Source organism: Rhinichthys klamathensis, unplaced genomic scaffold (genome assembly GCF_029890125.1).
Source record: "Rhinichthys klamathensis goyatoka isolate OS25496 unplaced genomic scaffold, OSU_Roscu_1.1 h1tg000490l_1, whole genome shotgun sequence".
Taxonomy (NCBI): domain Eukaryota; kingdom Metazoa; phylum Chordata; class Actinopteri; order Cypriniformes; family Leuciscidae; genus Rhinichthys; species Rhinichthys klamathensis.
Genome location: NW_026606976.1, coordinates 144,426 through 158,377, shown reverse-complemented (window position 1 = coordinate 158,377; position 13,952 = coordinate 144,426). Strand labels below are relative to the sequence as shown.

The 13,952-nt window shown below is 40.2% G+C and overlaps 1 protein-coding gene across 1 annotated transcript in view; it reads left to right on the top strand.

The window, feature by feature from the left end:
* The window catches only part of LOC130072481 (cytoplasmic dynein 2 heavy chain 1), a 124,206-nt gene that overhangs the window by 24,991 nt on the left and 85,263 nt on the right, over positions 1-13,952 (top strand). The window contains exons 20-32 of the mRNA XM_056237603.1: positions 2,527-2,642; positions 3,225-3,352; positions 3,565-3,714; positions 4,572-4,777; positions 5,604-5,759; positions 5,883-5,997; positions 7,974-8,144; positions 9,210-9,592; positions 9,686-9,818; positions 10,392-10,509; positions 11,752-11,864; positions 12,291-12,404; positions 12,495-12,639. Coding sequence (XP_056093578.1) covers positions 2,527-2,642; positions 3,225-3,352; positions 3,565-3,714; positions 4,572-4,777; positions 5,604-5,759; positions 5,883-5,997; positions 7,974-8,144; positions 9,210-9,592; positions 9,686-9,818; positions 10,392-10,509; positions 11,752-11,864; positions 12,291-12,404; positions 12,495-12,639 — 2,048 coding nt within the window. The remainder of the gene's footprint in view (positions 1-2,526; positions 2,643-3,224; positions 3,353-3,564; positions 3,715-4,571; positions 4,778-5,603; positions 5,760-5,882; positions 5,998-7,973; positions 8,145-9,209; positions 9,593-9,685; positions 9,819-10,391; positions 10,510-11,751; positions 11,865-12,290; positions 12,405-12,494; positions 12,640-13,952) is intronic.

The window sequence follows — 13,952 nt, the reverse complement described above, 5'->3', positions numbered from 1 at the left end:
GGTCTCCGGCACCCAGACGTCAGCAGCAGATCCTTCAAGTCCTGTAGGTTGTGTTTAAGATCGAACTTGTTGGTCCAACACATCCCACAGGTTCTCAATTGGATTGAGATCTGGGGAGTTTGGAGGCCAGAGCAAAACCTTAAACTCTTCATCATGTTCCTCAAAGCAGTGTGTAGTGTGGCAGTGAGATTCTCCTGCTGAGAGAGCCACTTCCACCAGGAACACCAGTGTCATGACGGGCTGTACCTGCTCTGCAACAATGTTTAGTAGGTGCTACGTGTCAAAGTGACGTCCACATGAATGATCAGGTTTTAGTGTTGTCACGAGACCAAAATTATGACTTCGATACGATACCAGACAAAAATACCTTGATACCGATACTGAATCGATACTACGGAAAAAAAAAGTAAAAGTAATTGAAAAATATGACAGAACTGACAATTAATTAAAAAAAACCTTAAAACTCACTTGACCAGCATGATCCTGCCCTGCTTTTCGACCATTCCCTCCCCTTTATTAAATAAAATAATAATAATCACATGCCAGTGTGTACATCCTTACAGAGATGTTTGCAACATTGACATTATTCTCAATCATGTTAACATTCGTTACAATTCTGGACATGTTGTGATGACCAAAATCTTATTTTATAGTCATTTAATATTTTTTTTATGTAATATTATAATTACAATATAGGTAATTAATTGTATTTATTGCTATTAAAATAAGCAAAAAAGAAAATTACAAACAATATGACAAATACTATAAGAGACAAATAAATGAAACAGTGCTTAATTTATTTTTATGAATGCTACTGAGAAATAGACCTACTGTAGCTGACTAAATGAAGTCTTCACTCTATATATGAACTATAGACTGATTCTTAATAAATAGATCAAATGTATTCAGTCGAGCATTGGGTGATTTTCTTTTGTTGTTTGATTAACATTAATCACACAGAACATTAGGCTGCTGGTCCAGCCCTTTAAGACATGCACGTACCCAATACATTTTTTCAAACGGTTTACGTTCACGTGTTTGTGTCAATACTCGCCAGGTATAACATCGAATATTGACTATTCAAACCTAATAATCCGTGAATAGAAGTCGTGATCGCATGCTGTGGGAAAGGTGTGAAAGTCTCTTTATTCTCTCATGCATGCATGTTTCTTTGTCAAGCGCTGCGCGTATATATTTGACTGTTCTGCTTCCGTTGTTTAGTGCATGTAAACAGTGGAAGCAGAGCTCTGCACACACATCCTGACTCCAGCTGTCACACATCGACGGAAATAAAGAAATATTGCTCTTATTAGAGCGCTGTCACTCTTAAAGGAGCTGTATGTAAGATTGTGGCCAAAATTGGTACTGCAATCCCTTTCAAATTACTGTAGAGCTGTGTATCCCCTCCCCCTCCCCCCTGACTGAGGTTGCCAGATAGGCTGCAATATCCAGCAGGAACATAGGCTGCTACAAGGAGCTTTCAACTAGAGCAGAGCTGGCAACCCGGATGCCGAAACACTACTGACTTCGTGATTGGTAGATATGGAGGGTGGGGCTTCAGGCCAAAACACAAGATGACAACATCAACATCAGTTGAGGGCTGCAACTTCACTTTTTAAATGACAATATCGTGGCCGTACTACTGTTGTCAGTGATATAAGTATTTGAAATGAACATGATTTCTTAATGTCTAGAGACACATCAGGGCCATTTTATGATTAATTGAAATACATTTCTTACATACAGCTCCTTTAAAGTACCTGTACTAATACGATTTAATGGCTTACCGTTATTAATAGCAGGGTATCGTCATACATTTCTAGTACCGGTATATCGTGCAACACTACCGGGTTTCAGAGCGTCACACTCCCTCCTCCGGCTTGTCGTTATCCCATAGTGCATCACTTCCCCAGGTAAACACGGCACACCTAGGCGGCGTCCACTTGACGTCAAAGAGATCGGGGCTCCTGCGACCTTCTTCCGCTGCTCCAAGGTTCAGTTCTGGACAGGGATCATCATAGGCTCTCTGATTGGTCCCTATACACAGCAGAGTGTGATGCAGTTTGTGTTGTGACACATTCCTTCCATACCCATCATTAAAGTTTTGTGTGGCTTGGGCCGCAGTAGACCTTCTGTTGGCTTGGATCAGACGGGATAGCCTTCATTCCCTCGTGCATCAAACCTGTCGCCAGTTTGTGTGTGTTCCTCCTCGGACACTGCACTGCTGACCGGAGCGACACACAAGCCTTGAGTTTCAGAGATACTCAGACCCATGCCATAACAATCTGTCCCGTGTCAAAGTCTCTCAGATCTTTATTCCTGCTCATTTCTTCTGAATCCAACATGTTGATCACGAGAACTGATAGTTTGCTGACCATCTAATCTGCCCAGACCTTAATATGTGGCCATGTTAGGAGATGACCGTGGCTTCACCTGAGACTGGTCATACCATTTTGGCTCATCAGTGTATATAAACTGTGTGTTTGATAAGTAGTGCTGCAATTAACACTGTGTGTGTGTGTGTAGCACAGAGAAGGTTGACTGCATCACGGTGAACTGTGAACCTGTCAGAGTAGCTGTGGACGATCTCATCCAGAAGTTGTTTGACGCTCTCCTGACGTCCCTGAGGAGATCCATCCAGGGTGAGATCAGATATTCACATATTCAACACACACTGTTCTCTTAAAGTGGCAGTTCACCCAAAAATGAAAGTTAGCCCATGATTTACTCACCCTCAAGCCATCCTAGGTGTATATGACTTTCTTCTTTCAGACGAACACAATCAGAGTAATATTTAAAAATATCCTGGCTCTTCAGCTTTATAATGGCAGTGAATGGAGGATGAAATTTTGAAGCCCAAAAAAGGCTTCATCCATCCATAAAAGTAATCCATACGACTCCAGGGGGTTAATAAAGGCCTTCATTTTTTGGGTGAATATCCCTTTAAAAACAAAGCATGCATCCTCCAAACCAGTGTTGTTATTGTTAACTAAAAATTAAATATAAAGCTAATGTGAAATAAAATATAAATATTAGGTGCAAAACTTAAAACTGACTGAAATAATATATAGTTGAAGTATTGAGATCTCACCAAGCACTTTCTATAACAGACAGATCTCTCCAGTGGTGTTTATGAGATCAGATGGTCAAACACTGACCTCTGCTGGTCTTGTTTGCACAGTGTGTGTTCACCTGTGTAAAACTAGTGTCCTGTGTGTGTGCAGGTCACATTCAGGTTATTGATTCATTCGTGAGCAGTGCAATGGAGACGTTGTCCTTGCGTCCTGAGAGCATCGATGAGATTGGAGAGGCCGATGCCAAACACAGCCAATTACAGTCCCAGAAACCTGAGGTACATCACCATCAACACCACATTCACTGCTGGATGGAGAATGCTCTTCTTCACGAAAACTGTGTGTGTGTCTGAGTGAGTGTGTTGTGTGTGAGTGTCTGAGTGACATTATTCTGGCCAAGAACCGGCAGCATGTAAAGATATTCTGCTGTGCTGATATGTGGTGTTGAAGTTGTGTTTGTGTGTAAATGTTGTACTGATGTTGTGTGCAGATACTGCCTCAGTTCCAGCAGGCGGAGGAGAAGAACAGGCTTTTGCGCTCCGTGGCGGGTGGAGGTCTGGACACCATCAGCTCCCTGAGAGCCAAATGGGACAAATTTGAGCTCATGATGGAGAGTCATCAGCTCATGATTAAAGAAGAAGTACAAACACACCTCATATACACACTAATACACACACACACACACACACACACACACACACTGTTTCGTACATTTTTCCATAATAACCAATAGAATCTTGCAACCATATTTGTGTCTTTAACTTCAAGATGTCATGAACCAGTGTTGTTATCGTTAACTAAAACTAAAAATGTAAATAAAATAGTTCTTAACAGAGATTAAATAAAATATTAAAAAATAACTAATTTTAATAACTAATTGTCTTTTTTCATTTACAATATTTATACAATAAAATACTGTTTCAGTGTTGTTATTGTTAACTAAAACTAATATAAATATTAACAGAAATAAAATAAAAAATATATAAAACATTTTATTTTATTTAGCTTTTTTTTTTTACCTTTGTTTATTTTTTTTATTTTTTTTTTATTTCCAAGGCAAAATTGAATTTTCATTGAGTTGAAGTACTCAAATTACTAAAACTAAATCATTAAAATAAAAAAATAAACATTGTAAATATAATAAAAACTTATTGAAATATTTAATTGAGTTAAAATTACTAAAACTGGAATATAAATTAATAAAAACTAAATAGACATTTTACAAATAATACCAAACCAAACGCACAAAAAAAATAAAATAAAAAAATAAAAAAATTTAAAAATAAAAACTAATTCAAAGCATGAATAAATACAACGATAGTATATTAATGATACTAAAAGAACGCTGTCATGAACAAGAAGACCTACACCTGAATTGAGTCATTCTGAGTCAGTTCAGTGATTCAGTGATTCAGTTTAAAGCACCGGCTCAGATCACTCATCAGTTTTAGAGGCATTGCTGTGAATGTGAGGCTGTAAACACACTGTGTTTCTCAGGTGGAGGTGATGAAAGGGAACGTGGAGTCGCGGGTTCAGGTTTACCTGCAGGACCTGCAGAAGTTCAGAGCTCGCTGGGACCAGCTCAAACCCGGGCATGACATCATCGAGTCAGGTGACCACGAGGCTCTGCAGCGCTGCGTCCAGAACATCCGGGACCGACGGGCCGAGTTCGACGAGCTGGAGAACACACGCACAAAACTCACGTGTGTGACTTTACTTCTGCACTCGCTAGCACTTCAATTCAATTCAAAAAACACTTTATTTGTCCCCAAGGGACGATTAACGAGGCCACGTAAACAATATACATAAAAACGTCATACATTAAATAAACAACACAATGTGCACGGAATACACATTAATTATAATCTGCTACAAGCGGATACCTAAAAAACAAATCCATACCATGTATAAGAATGAATAAATACGTAAAAATATGTGACCCTGGACCACAAAACCAGTCACATGGATTTATACATCATCTAAAAGCTGAATTAATAAGGATAGCAATATTGGTCGAGATACAACTATTTGAAAATCTGGAATCTGAGGGTGCAAAAAAATCGAAACATTGATAAAATCTCCTTTAAAGTTGTGCATTTATGTTGGCGATTATGCTGCATTCACTCACACAAATACATCTTTTATATATTTATGGTAGGAAATTTACTAAATATCTTCATTGAACATGATCTTTACTTAATATCCTAATGATATTTGGCATAGAAGGAAAAATGGATAATTTTGACCCATAAAATGTGTTTTTGGCTATTGCCACAAATATACCCGTGCATCATGTGACTGGTTTTGTGATCCAGGGTCACATATGTATGTAACTGTGTGCAATTAAAAATAAAAGTAGATGAACACCTGTGAAATGGTGTGTGTCAGGATACACACAAATAATCAAAAAACAAACACAGTTGAGAATGTCACATGAGAAAAACTCAACTCAAAATGAAAGCTAAGGAATACAGGTGGGTCTTAAGCAACGACTTAACGTGTGTGTGTGTGTGTGTGTGTGTGTCGTAGGGAGGACTGCGAACACTTTCACCTGAGCTCTCCTGACGCGTCTCTGGCTTCCGACACGCTGAGGGATCTGAGGGAGTGTTCGGAGATGTGGGAACTTTACGAGGAGTTTCAGCAGGGACTGGATGCAAACGCACAGCAGGACTGGATTTCCTTCAGGTCGCAATCACAGAAACTTCTCAGAAATTCCTACATGGACTTTCAGAGTCTTTGTGTGTGAAACAAACTCGGCAACACAGCATGTTTTATCTGTGTGTGTGTGTGTGTGTGTTTTCCCTGCAGGAGTAAGACCCACGTGTTCGAGGAGTTTTTGTTCGCGTGGCACGACCGACTGAGGAAGCTCGAGGAGCAAACCAGCATGTCCGTCAAATTGCAGAAGGAAGTGGACAGATATAAGGTGACGGTCACATGGGTGGATTATTCTGGTTATTTACTTGTATTCTGTGGAAATTCTGTTGTACATGTAGGACGGGTCATGCTCAGGTCATTTGGAGGGTTTGTTCCTGTATGTCAGCTAAAATTAGTGATTCTGCTAATTTTGCAAAGCCTGCATTTTCAGTAGTGTGACACAAGCTCAGCTGTTTTAAAAATACTACTTTCAATAGCTAATTTATTATTTATTATTTATTAGGCTCGTCATCCATAACTCCATCAAGGTCAGCTAAGAACCTTGGGGTTGTAATTGATGATCAGTTGAAATTCACAGACCACATTGCTAGAACTGCCCGGTCCTGCAGATTTGCCTTGCACAACATTAGGAGGATCAGGCCCTTCCTTACAGAGCATGCCACACAACTCCTCGTCCAAGCACTTGTTTTATCCAGACTGGACTATTGTAATGCTCTCCTGGCTGGTCTTCCAGCTTGCTCTGTCAAACCTCTACAATTGATCCAGAATGCTGCAGCCAGAGTAGTCTTCAATGAGCCGAAGAGAGCACACGTCACTCCTCTCCTCACACAATTGCACTGGTTGCCAGTTGCCGCTCGCATTAAATTCAAGGCACTGACGTTTGCCTACAGAACAACCACTGGCACTGCTCCATCTTACCTAAACTCATTACTTCAGACTTATGTGCCATCCAGAAACTTGCGCTCTGCTAGCGAATGTCGTCTTGTGGTACCATCTCAAAGAGGCACAAAATCTCTTTCTCGGACCTTTACCATGACTGTTCCCTGTTGGTGGAATGATCTGCCTAACTCAACCAGAGCTTCTGAGTCAGCAGCCACTTTCAAGAAACTGCTGAAGACATATCTTTTTCGACAGCACTTGATTCAGTAGAATTAACACTTTCTCTTCTCTTCTATTCTAAAAAAAAAAAAAAAAAAAAAAAAAAAAAAAAAAAAAACCTGCACTAAGATTAAACTGAGAGGGGTTATAGCACTTACGTATTGTTGTCCTACTGTTAGTCTAACTGCTTCTATTGTTCTCATTTGTAAGTCGCTTTGGATAAAAGCGTCTGCTAAATGAATAAATGTAAATGTAAATGTATTTAATTTCTCTCTCAAGTACAAATTCATTTGGATGGTTCATTTCAATCAGAGTTTGGTCAAAAACTGCCGTTTAGAAGTATGTTTACTATTAAAGTTCACATGTTTATTTAGAGTAACATATTATTTAGTTAAAAATGTTTGTTTTTTTGTACCGCGCTATTCGGACGGTAATTGTTTCTCATGGGGACGTCTGTGTAAAATAAATTAGCGTAAAACTCAAGGTATTTGGCAGCTGTAAACAAAATGTCTTGCACAATTTATATTTAATTTAATAACAGGAAAATAATATGCAATTTATTATTTGATATTTTAGGTTAAGGCACCCTCTTATTAATATAAGATAATCCTTTGACCTTGCTGCTTGTTAGACTACTGAAATGATTAGTTGTGCAAGCCATCATTTATATAAATGTAGGCTGTGTATTAAATAACAATAATGGTGGTATTGTACCACTGGAGTGAAGCGGTGATGTAATATTGTTTGTTTAAACAGTTTCCAGTATTTTAGTAATAAAAGTGTCCATAATTAAAATGCGTGGACTTTACAGCTGTTACAGTACGGTGCTTGGCAGTGATCAAAAAGGATTTACAAAACAACTTCTGGATTGATCATTACCAAATAACATCAGTCTTTGTCAAAAAAATAAACGTAGGTAAATTAAACATGACACTCTGCAATTAGACAGCAATGAAATCACAGACTAACTCCTGTTGATGCTGAAAATACCTTATGTCCCCCTGAGAAACAATTACTGTCCGAATAGGGCTACTTACAATTATATGACTTGTTATGATTCTTGTTTATTTATTGCTATAATAATTGTGTATACTTGTAGATGGGCAGATGAAGCTTTACAGTGGTGTGTGTGTGTGTGTGTTTTAGGCCGTAGTTCCAGTGTTAAAGTACGTGCGCGGTGAGCACCTCTCTCAGGAACACTGGCTGGATCTGTTCCGGCTCATCTCTCTGCCCAGAGGAACCACTCTAGAGACACTGCAGTTCAGAGACCTGCTACGAGTGGCCCACCACATCATAGACAAAGCCCTGGAGCTCAAGGTACACACACACACACACACACACACACGAAAAAACTCACACACAAAAAGTCCTCACAAAGTAGGGAATCTCAACTTTTACTATCCTTGTGGGGTCATTTGGTCCTCAAATGTATCACACACACACACACACACACACACACACACACACACACACACACACACACACACACACACACACACACACACACACACACACACACACACACACACACACATACACACACACACACACACACACACACACACACACAGACACACACACACACACACACACACACACACACACACACACACACACAAAAACTCACACACAAAAAGTCCTCACAAAGTAGGGAATCTCAACTTTTACTATCCTTGTGGGGTCAATTGGTCCTCAAATGTATCACACACACACACACACACACACACACACACACACACACACACACACACACACACACACACACACACACACACACACACACACACACATACACACACACACACACACACACACACACACACACACACACACACACACACACACACACACACACACACACACACACACACACAAAAACTCACACACAAAAAGTCCTCACAAAGTAGGGAATCTCAACTTTTACTATCCTTGTGGGGTCATTTGGTCCTCAAATGTATCACACACACACACACACACACACACACACACACACACACACACACACACACACACACACACACACACACACACACACACACACACACACACACACACACACACACAGACACACACAGACACACACACACACAAACACAACCTCAAACACATAAAGTCCTCACAAAGTAGGGGATCTCAACTTTTACTGTCCTTGTGGGGTCATTTTGTCCTTAAAAGTATACCAAACACATTCTCACTCACTTACACACACACACACACTATGAACACTATGTCCTCACCAGGCGTCAGGTGTCTGTCTTCATTAGTGAAATGCTGCATAATACGACACAACAGCTGTTTAATACTCATGAGGAGCACGAATGATCATTTCTGCAGTTTGATTCCCCATAAACACACAGTAATCATCCCTCTCTCTGTGAGCAGGATCTGAACAGCCGCGCTCAGGCGGAGGTCACGATCCGCGAGGCCCTGCGTGAGCTTGAATTATGGGGTGCCGGCGCGTGTTTCACCCTGACGGATTACACAGACAGTCAGAGCCAATCTCTGCGTGTCATCAAGGACTGGAGGGACACGGTTAATCAGGTGGGGGACAACCGGTGCCTCTTGCAGTCGCTCAAAGACTCGCCCTACTACCTGCGCTTCCAGGACAAAGTGTCTCTGTGGGAAACCCGCCTGGCCGACCTCGACGAGTACCTCCAGAACCTCAACACCATTCAGAGGAAGTGGGTCTACCTTGAGCCCATATTTGGGCGTGGGGCGTTGCCGCGGGAACAGGCCCGCTTTCAAAGGGTGGACCAGGATTTCAGGTAAGCAGGGATGCTGGGACAGGTGTGAGAGAAACAAGTGTAGAATCCCTCACCTGTGTGTGTGTGTGTGTGTGTGTGTGTGTGTGTGTGTAGGACTATCCTGTCAGATGTTCAGAGGGACAACAGGGTCACGACTCTCACGACTCGAGCTGGAATCAGAAACTCTCTCGTCACCATCTTGGACCAGTTACAGCGCTGCCAGAAATCCCTCAATGAATTCCTGGAGGTAAGCCTTAGTTGCACGCTCTTGTCTTGATTTGGGACACGTTCTGCTGTTTTCTTCTCTCCATATGAATTAGGGATGCACCGATATAAAAAATTTGGCTAATAACGATAACTTCTTTATATTTGTATATTTGAAAGGTGAGAACCGATATATTGCCCGATAAATCAAAAAGCAATATCTTTATATAATTTTTGAGATCCTGATTACAAAAACATCATTAAATCCATGTCCCAAACACACAATCATAATGATGTTCTCATTATAATTTTATGTAGCCTGCACATGTTGCAGTTGACAGTATTTTCCTTTTTGAAGTGATTCCAATCATATTTCAAGCAGTTCAAAACCATAATGTTGAACAGTGTGAATGACACGTAGAAATAACCAATATTAAAATATAATTTTATATTAATCTTATATAATATATAGGTTTAATATAAAATATGCCTGAAATATATCTATTATATATTTGATATAATTTTTATATAAATATTTAAATATAAATATATACAGTATATTCATAGAATGTAGTGAATATTTCAATGAGATTCGACCCCTGTGTGACCCATGCAGGAGAAACGTTCTGCATTTCCTCGCTTTTACTTCATCGGAGACGACGATCTACTGGAGATTCTCGGACAGGCCACGAACCCTACTGTCATACACACACACCTGAAGAAACTCTTCGCAGGTAACACACACACACACACACACACACACACACACACACACACACACACACACACACACACACACACACACACACACACACACACACACACACACACACACGCGCGCGCACACACACACACACACACACACACACGCGCGCGCACACACACACACACACACACACACACACACACACACACACACACACACACACACACACACACACACACACACACACACACACACACACACACACACAGCTGCATATAGACATGGATGATTGTGTGTTTAAGGCATCAGCAGTGTGGAGTTTGATCACACTCACACACACACACACACACACACACACAAACAGCTGCATATAGACATGGATGATTGTGTGTTTAAGGCATCAGCAGTGTGGAGTTTGATCACACACACACACACACACACACACACAAACAGCTGCATATAGACATGGATGATTGTGTGTTTAAGGCATCAGCAGTGTGGAGTTTGATCACACTCACACACACACACACACACACACACACACACACACACACACGCACACACACACACAAACAGCTGCATATAGAGACATGGATGATTGTGTGTTTAAAGGGATAGTTCACCCCAAAATGTAAACTCTGTCAGTAATTACTCTCCCTCATGTTGTTCCAACCCCGTAAGACTTTCGTTCATCTTCGGGACAAATAGACAAATATAAAATAGTCAGAGTGACTACAGTAGTGAAACTACGCAAGATTTCTAGGTTGCACGTCACACGTAGGCTCACTATTGGCCGACGCTGGTCAAGTGTGTGATGCGTGACTACAACCTAGAAGCTTTGCGTAGTTTGACTATGTGAAATATCTCGGCCGTACAGAGAAGGAAATGAATAGTTGAATAAAGTCGTTATTTTTGTTTGTTTTTTGCGCACAAAAAGTATTCTCGTCGCTTGATAAACTTAAGATTGAGCCACTGTAGTCACTCGGACTATTTTACTAATGTCTTTCATAACTTTTGGGCCGGCAAGTTTCGATCCCTTAAGAAGCCTATGGAGGAGTGATCCAGCTCTCAGATTTAATCACAAATATCTTAATTTGTGTTATGAAGATGAACAAAAGTCTTACGGGGTTGAACAACATGAGGGAGAGTAATTACTGACAGTTTTCATTTTGGGTGAACTAACCCTTTAAGGCATCAGCAGTGTGGAGTTTGATCTCACACACACACACACACAGCTGCATATAGAGACATGGATGATTGTGTGTTTAAGGCATCAGCAGTGTGGAGTTTGATCCGAGTTTTCAGAGCATCACAGCCATGAGATCACTGGAGGGAGAGACAGTGGCGCTCCAGAACACCATCAGCATCTCCAACGACGTGGAGGTCAGATCTCTGTCATGGACATGTGTTACGTAGTTGTGCTTGGAGTCCATTGCTTTATTTGTGATAACACAATTAGTGTTTTATTCTTCATTCATATTTAAAAAAAAATTCCTAATTTTATAAAGATTTAATCAAACGTGCAGGGTCATTAAAATAAATACCCCCTCTGGACGTCATATATATATATATATATATATATATATACTGTATATTATATATGTGTATAGTTTGATTCTTTTATATATAATATTCCTTTAATTTTGTGAATTTGTGTCAGGTTTAACATATTTATGTAAATGTTATATTTAACAATATTTTATATGTAATTCATTTAATTATATATATATATATTTAAAATATGTATGAATATTTTATAGTTAATTGTTTTGTATTTAATATTCCTTTATTTTTGTGGGTTGATGCCAGGTTTGGCTGAGCGCTCTCTCCACAGAGATGAAAAACACCCTGAAACATCATCTGTGTGAGTGTGTGAATGCTGGGAAGAAAGGGAACGTGGACCCCACACGCTTCCCTTCTCAGGTAACACACACACACACACACGTTTCTTCAGAAACACCCTTAAGTTTCTGCGGTTGAGCTGAAGTGACTGTGGAGTGACTCTGTTTCCAGATTCTGTGTTTGGCAGAGCAGATCCAGTTCACAGCGGATGTGGAGAACGCCATACGCCAGCAGAACCTCCATCAGCTGGAGCAGGAGCTCAGCGCCAAACTGGAGAACTACACCAGTGTAGACACCAACACAGACGACACTGCAGGTACATGTGTGTGTTTAAACCCCACGTCACTCGAATCTGATGAAAAGTGTTCTGTCATCGTTTACTCTCCCTCAAGATGTTTCAAAGCTGTATGAATTTCTTTCTTCTGCTGAACACAAAAGTAGATTGTTTGAAGAATGTGGGTAACCAGACAGTTGATGGACCTCATTGACTTCCATAGTAGAACCCTCAACGACATTCTTCAAAATATCTTCTTTTGTGTTCAGCAGAAGAAAGAAGTTCATTCAGGTTTGAAACAACTTGAGGGAGAGTAAATGATGACAGAATTTTAATTTTTAAGTACCGTAAAACTTCAAATAATAGCCGAGTCCCAAATAGACGCCTGTCTCTTTTACACGCCTGGTGTGGCTGCAGGTTTGGGTAAATAAAGGCCGGTCTCAAATAGAGGCCGGGTCTGTTTTTTAGTTTCGGGTTGTATTTAATCTTCTAAACCCGTCAGATCGTCCGCTTTTTGGCGGCCGCCAACGCAAATGTTTGTCCCGCCAAAGCCTTTTTTGATCGGTGACAGGGCGCGTTACGAGCAGAGAGAGCGCTCCGGCCGCGCGCGCGCACTCTCACGTCTTCAAACAACACGAGCGCTGTCTTGGTCTTTCTCCCTCGCGCATATTAATCAAAATCAGTTGACGCGATAGTAAAAGGTCGGAAGTTTCACGTGGAGCATTTGGGGATTTTTAGAGATTAGAGACTCTAGGCATCAATGAACAACATCTCAACACTAAATTATAAAGGCCTGTCTCATATAGACGCCTGTCTCAAATACAAGCCGGTGCAGTTCGACGATTTGGGAAAATAAAAGCCAGGGCTACTATTTGAAGTTTTACGGTAAACTATTCCTATGTCTTTTTCACTTCTAACACTTCATCATACTTATTTCACTTACTGAAATGCAAATAAATTTATAACCTTTATATAATGTGTTTTTTCAGGATTTTTTGGTTGATATTCTGTCTCTATCTGTTAAAATAAACCTACCATAAAAATTATAGACCCTTAATTTATTTGTAAGTGGGTGAACTTACAAAATCAGCAGGGGATCAAATAATTATTTCCCCCACTGTATATATATATACACTACCGTTCAAAAGTTTGGGGTCGGTACGATTTTAAATACTTTTAAAAGAATTCTCTTCTGCTAACCATGGCTGCGCTTATTTAATTAAAAATACAACAAAAATCAGTTATAGTATTAAATATTATTCCAGTGTAAATCAGCTGTTTTCTGTGTGAATATATAGTAAAGTGTAATTTATTCCTGTGATCAAAGCTGAATTTTCAGCATCACCAGTGCCAGT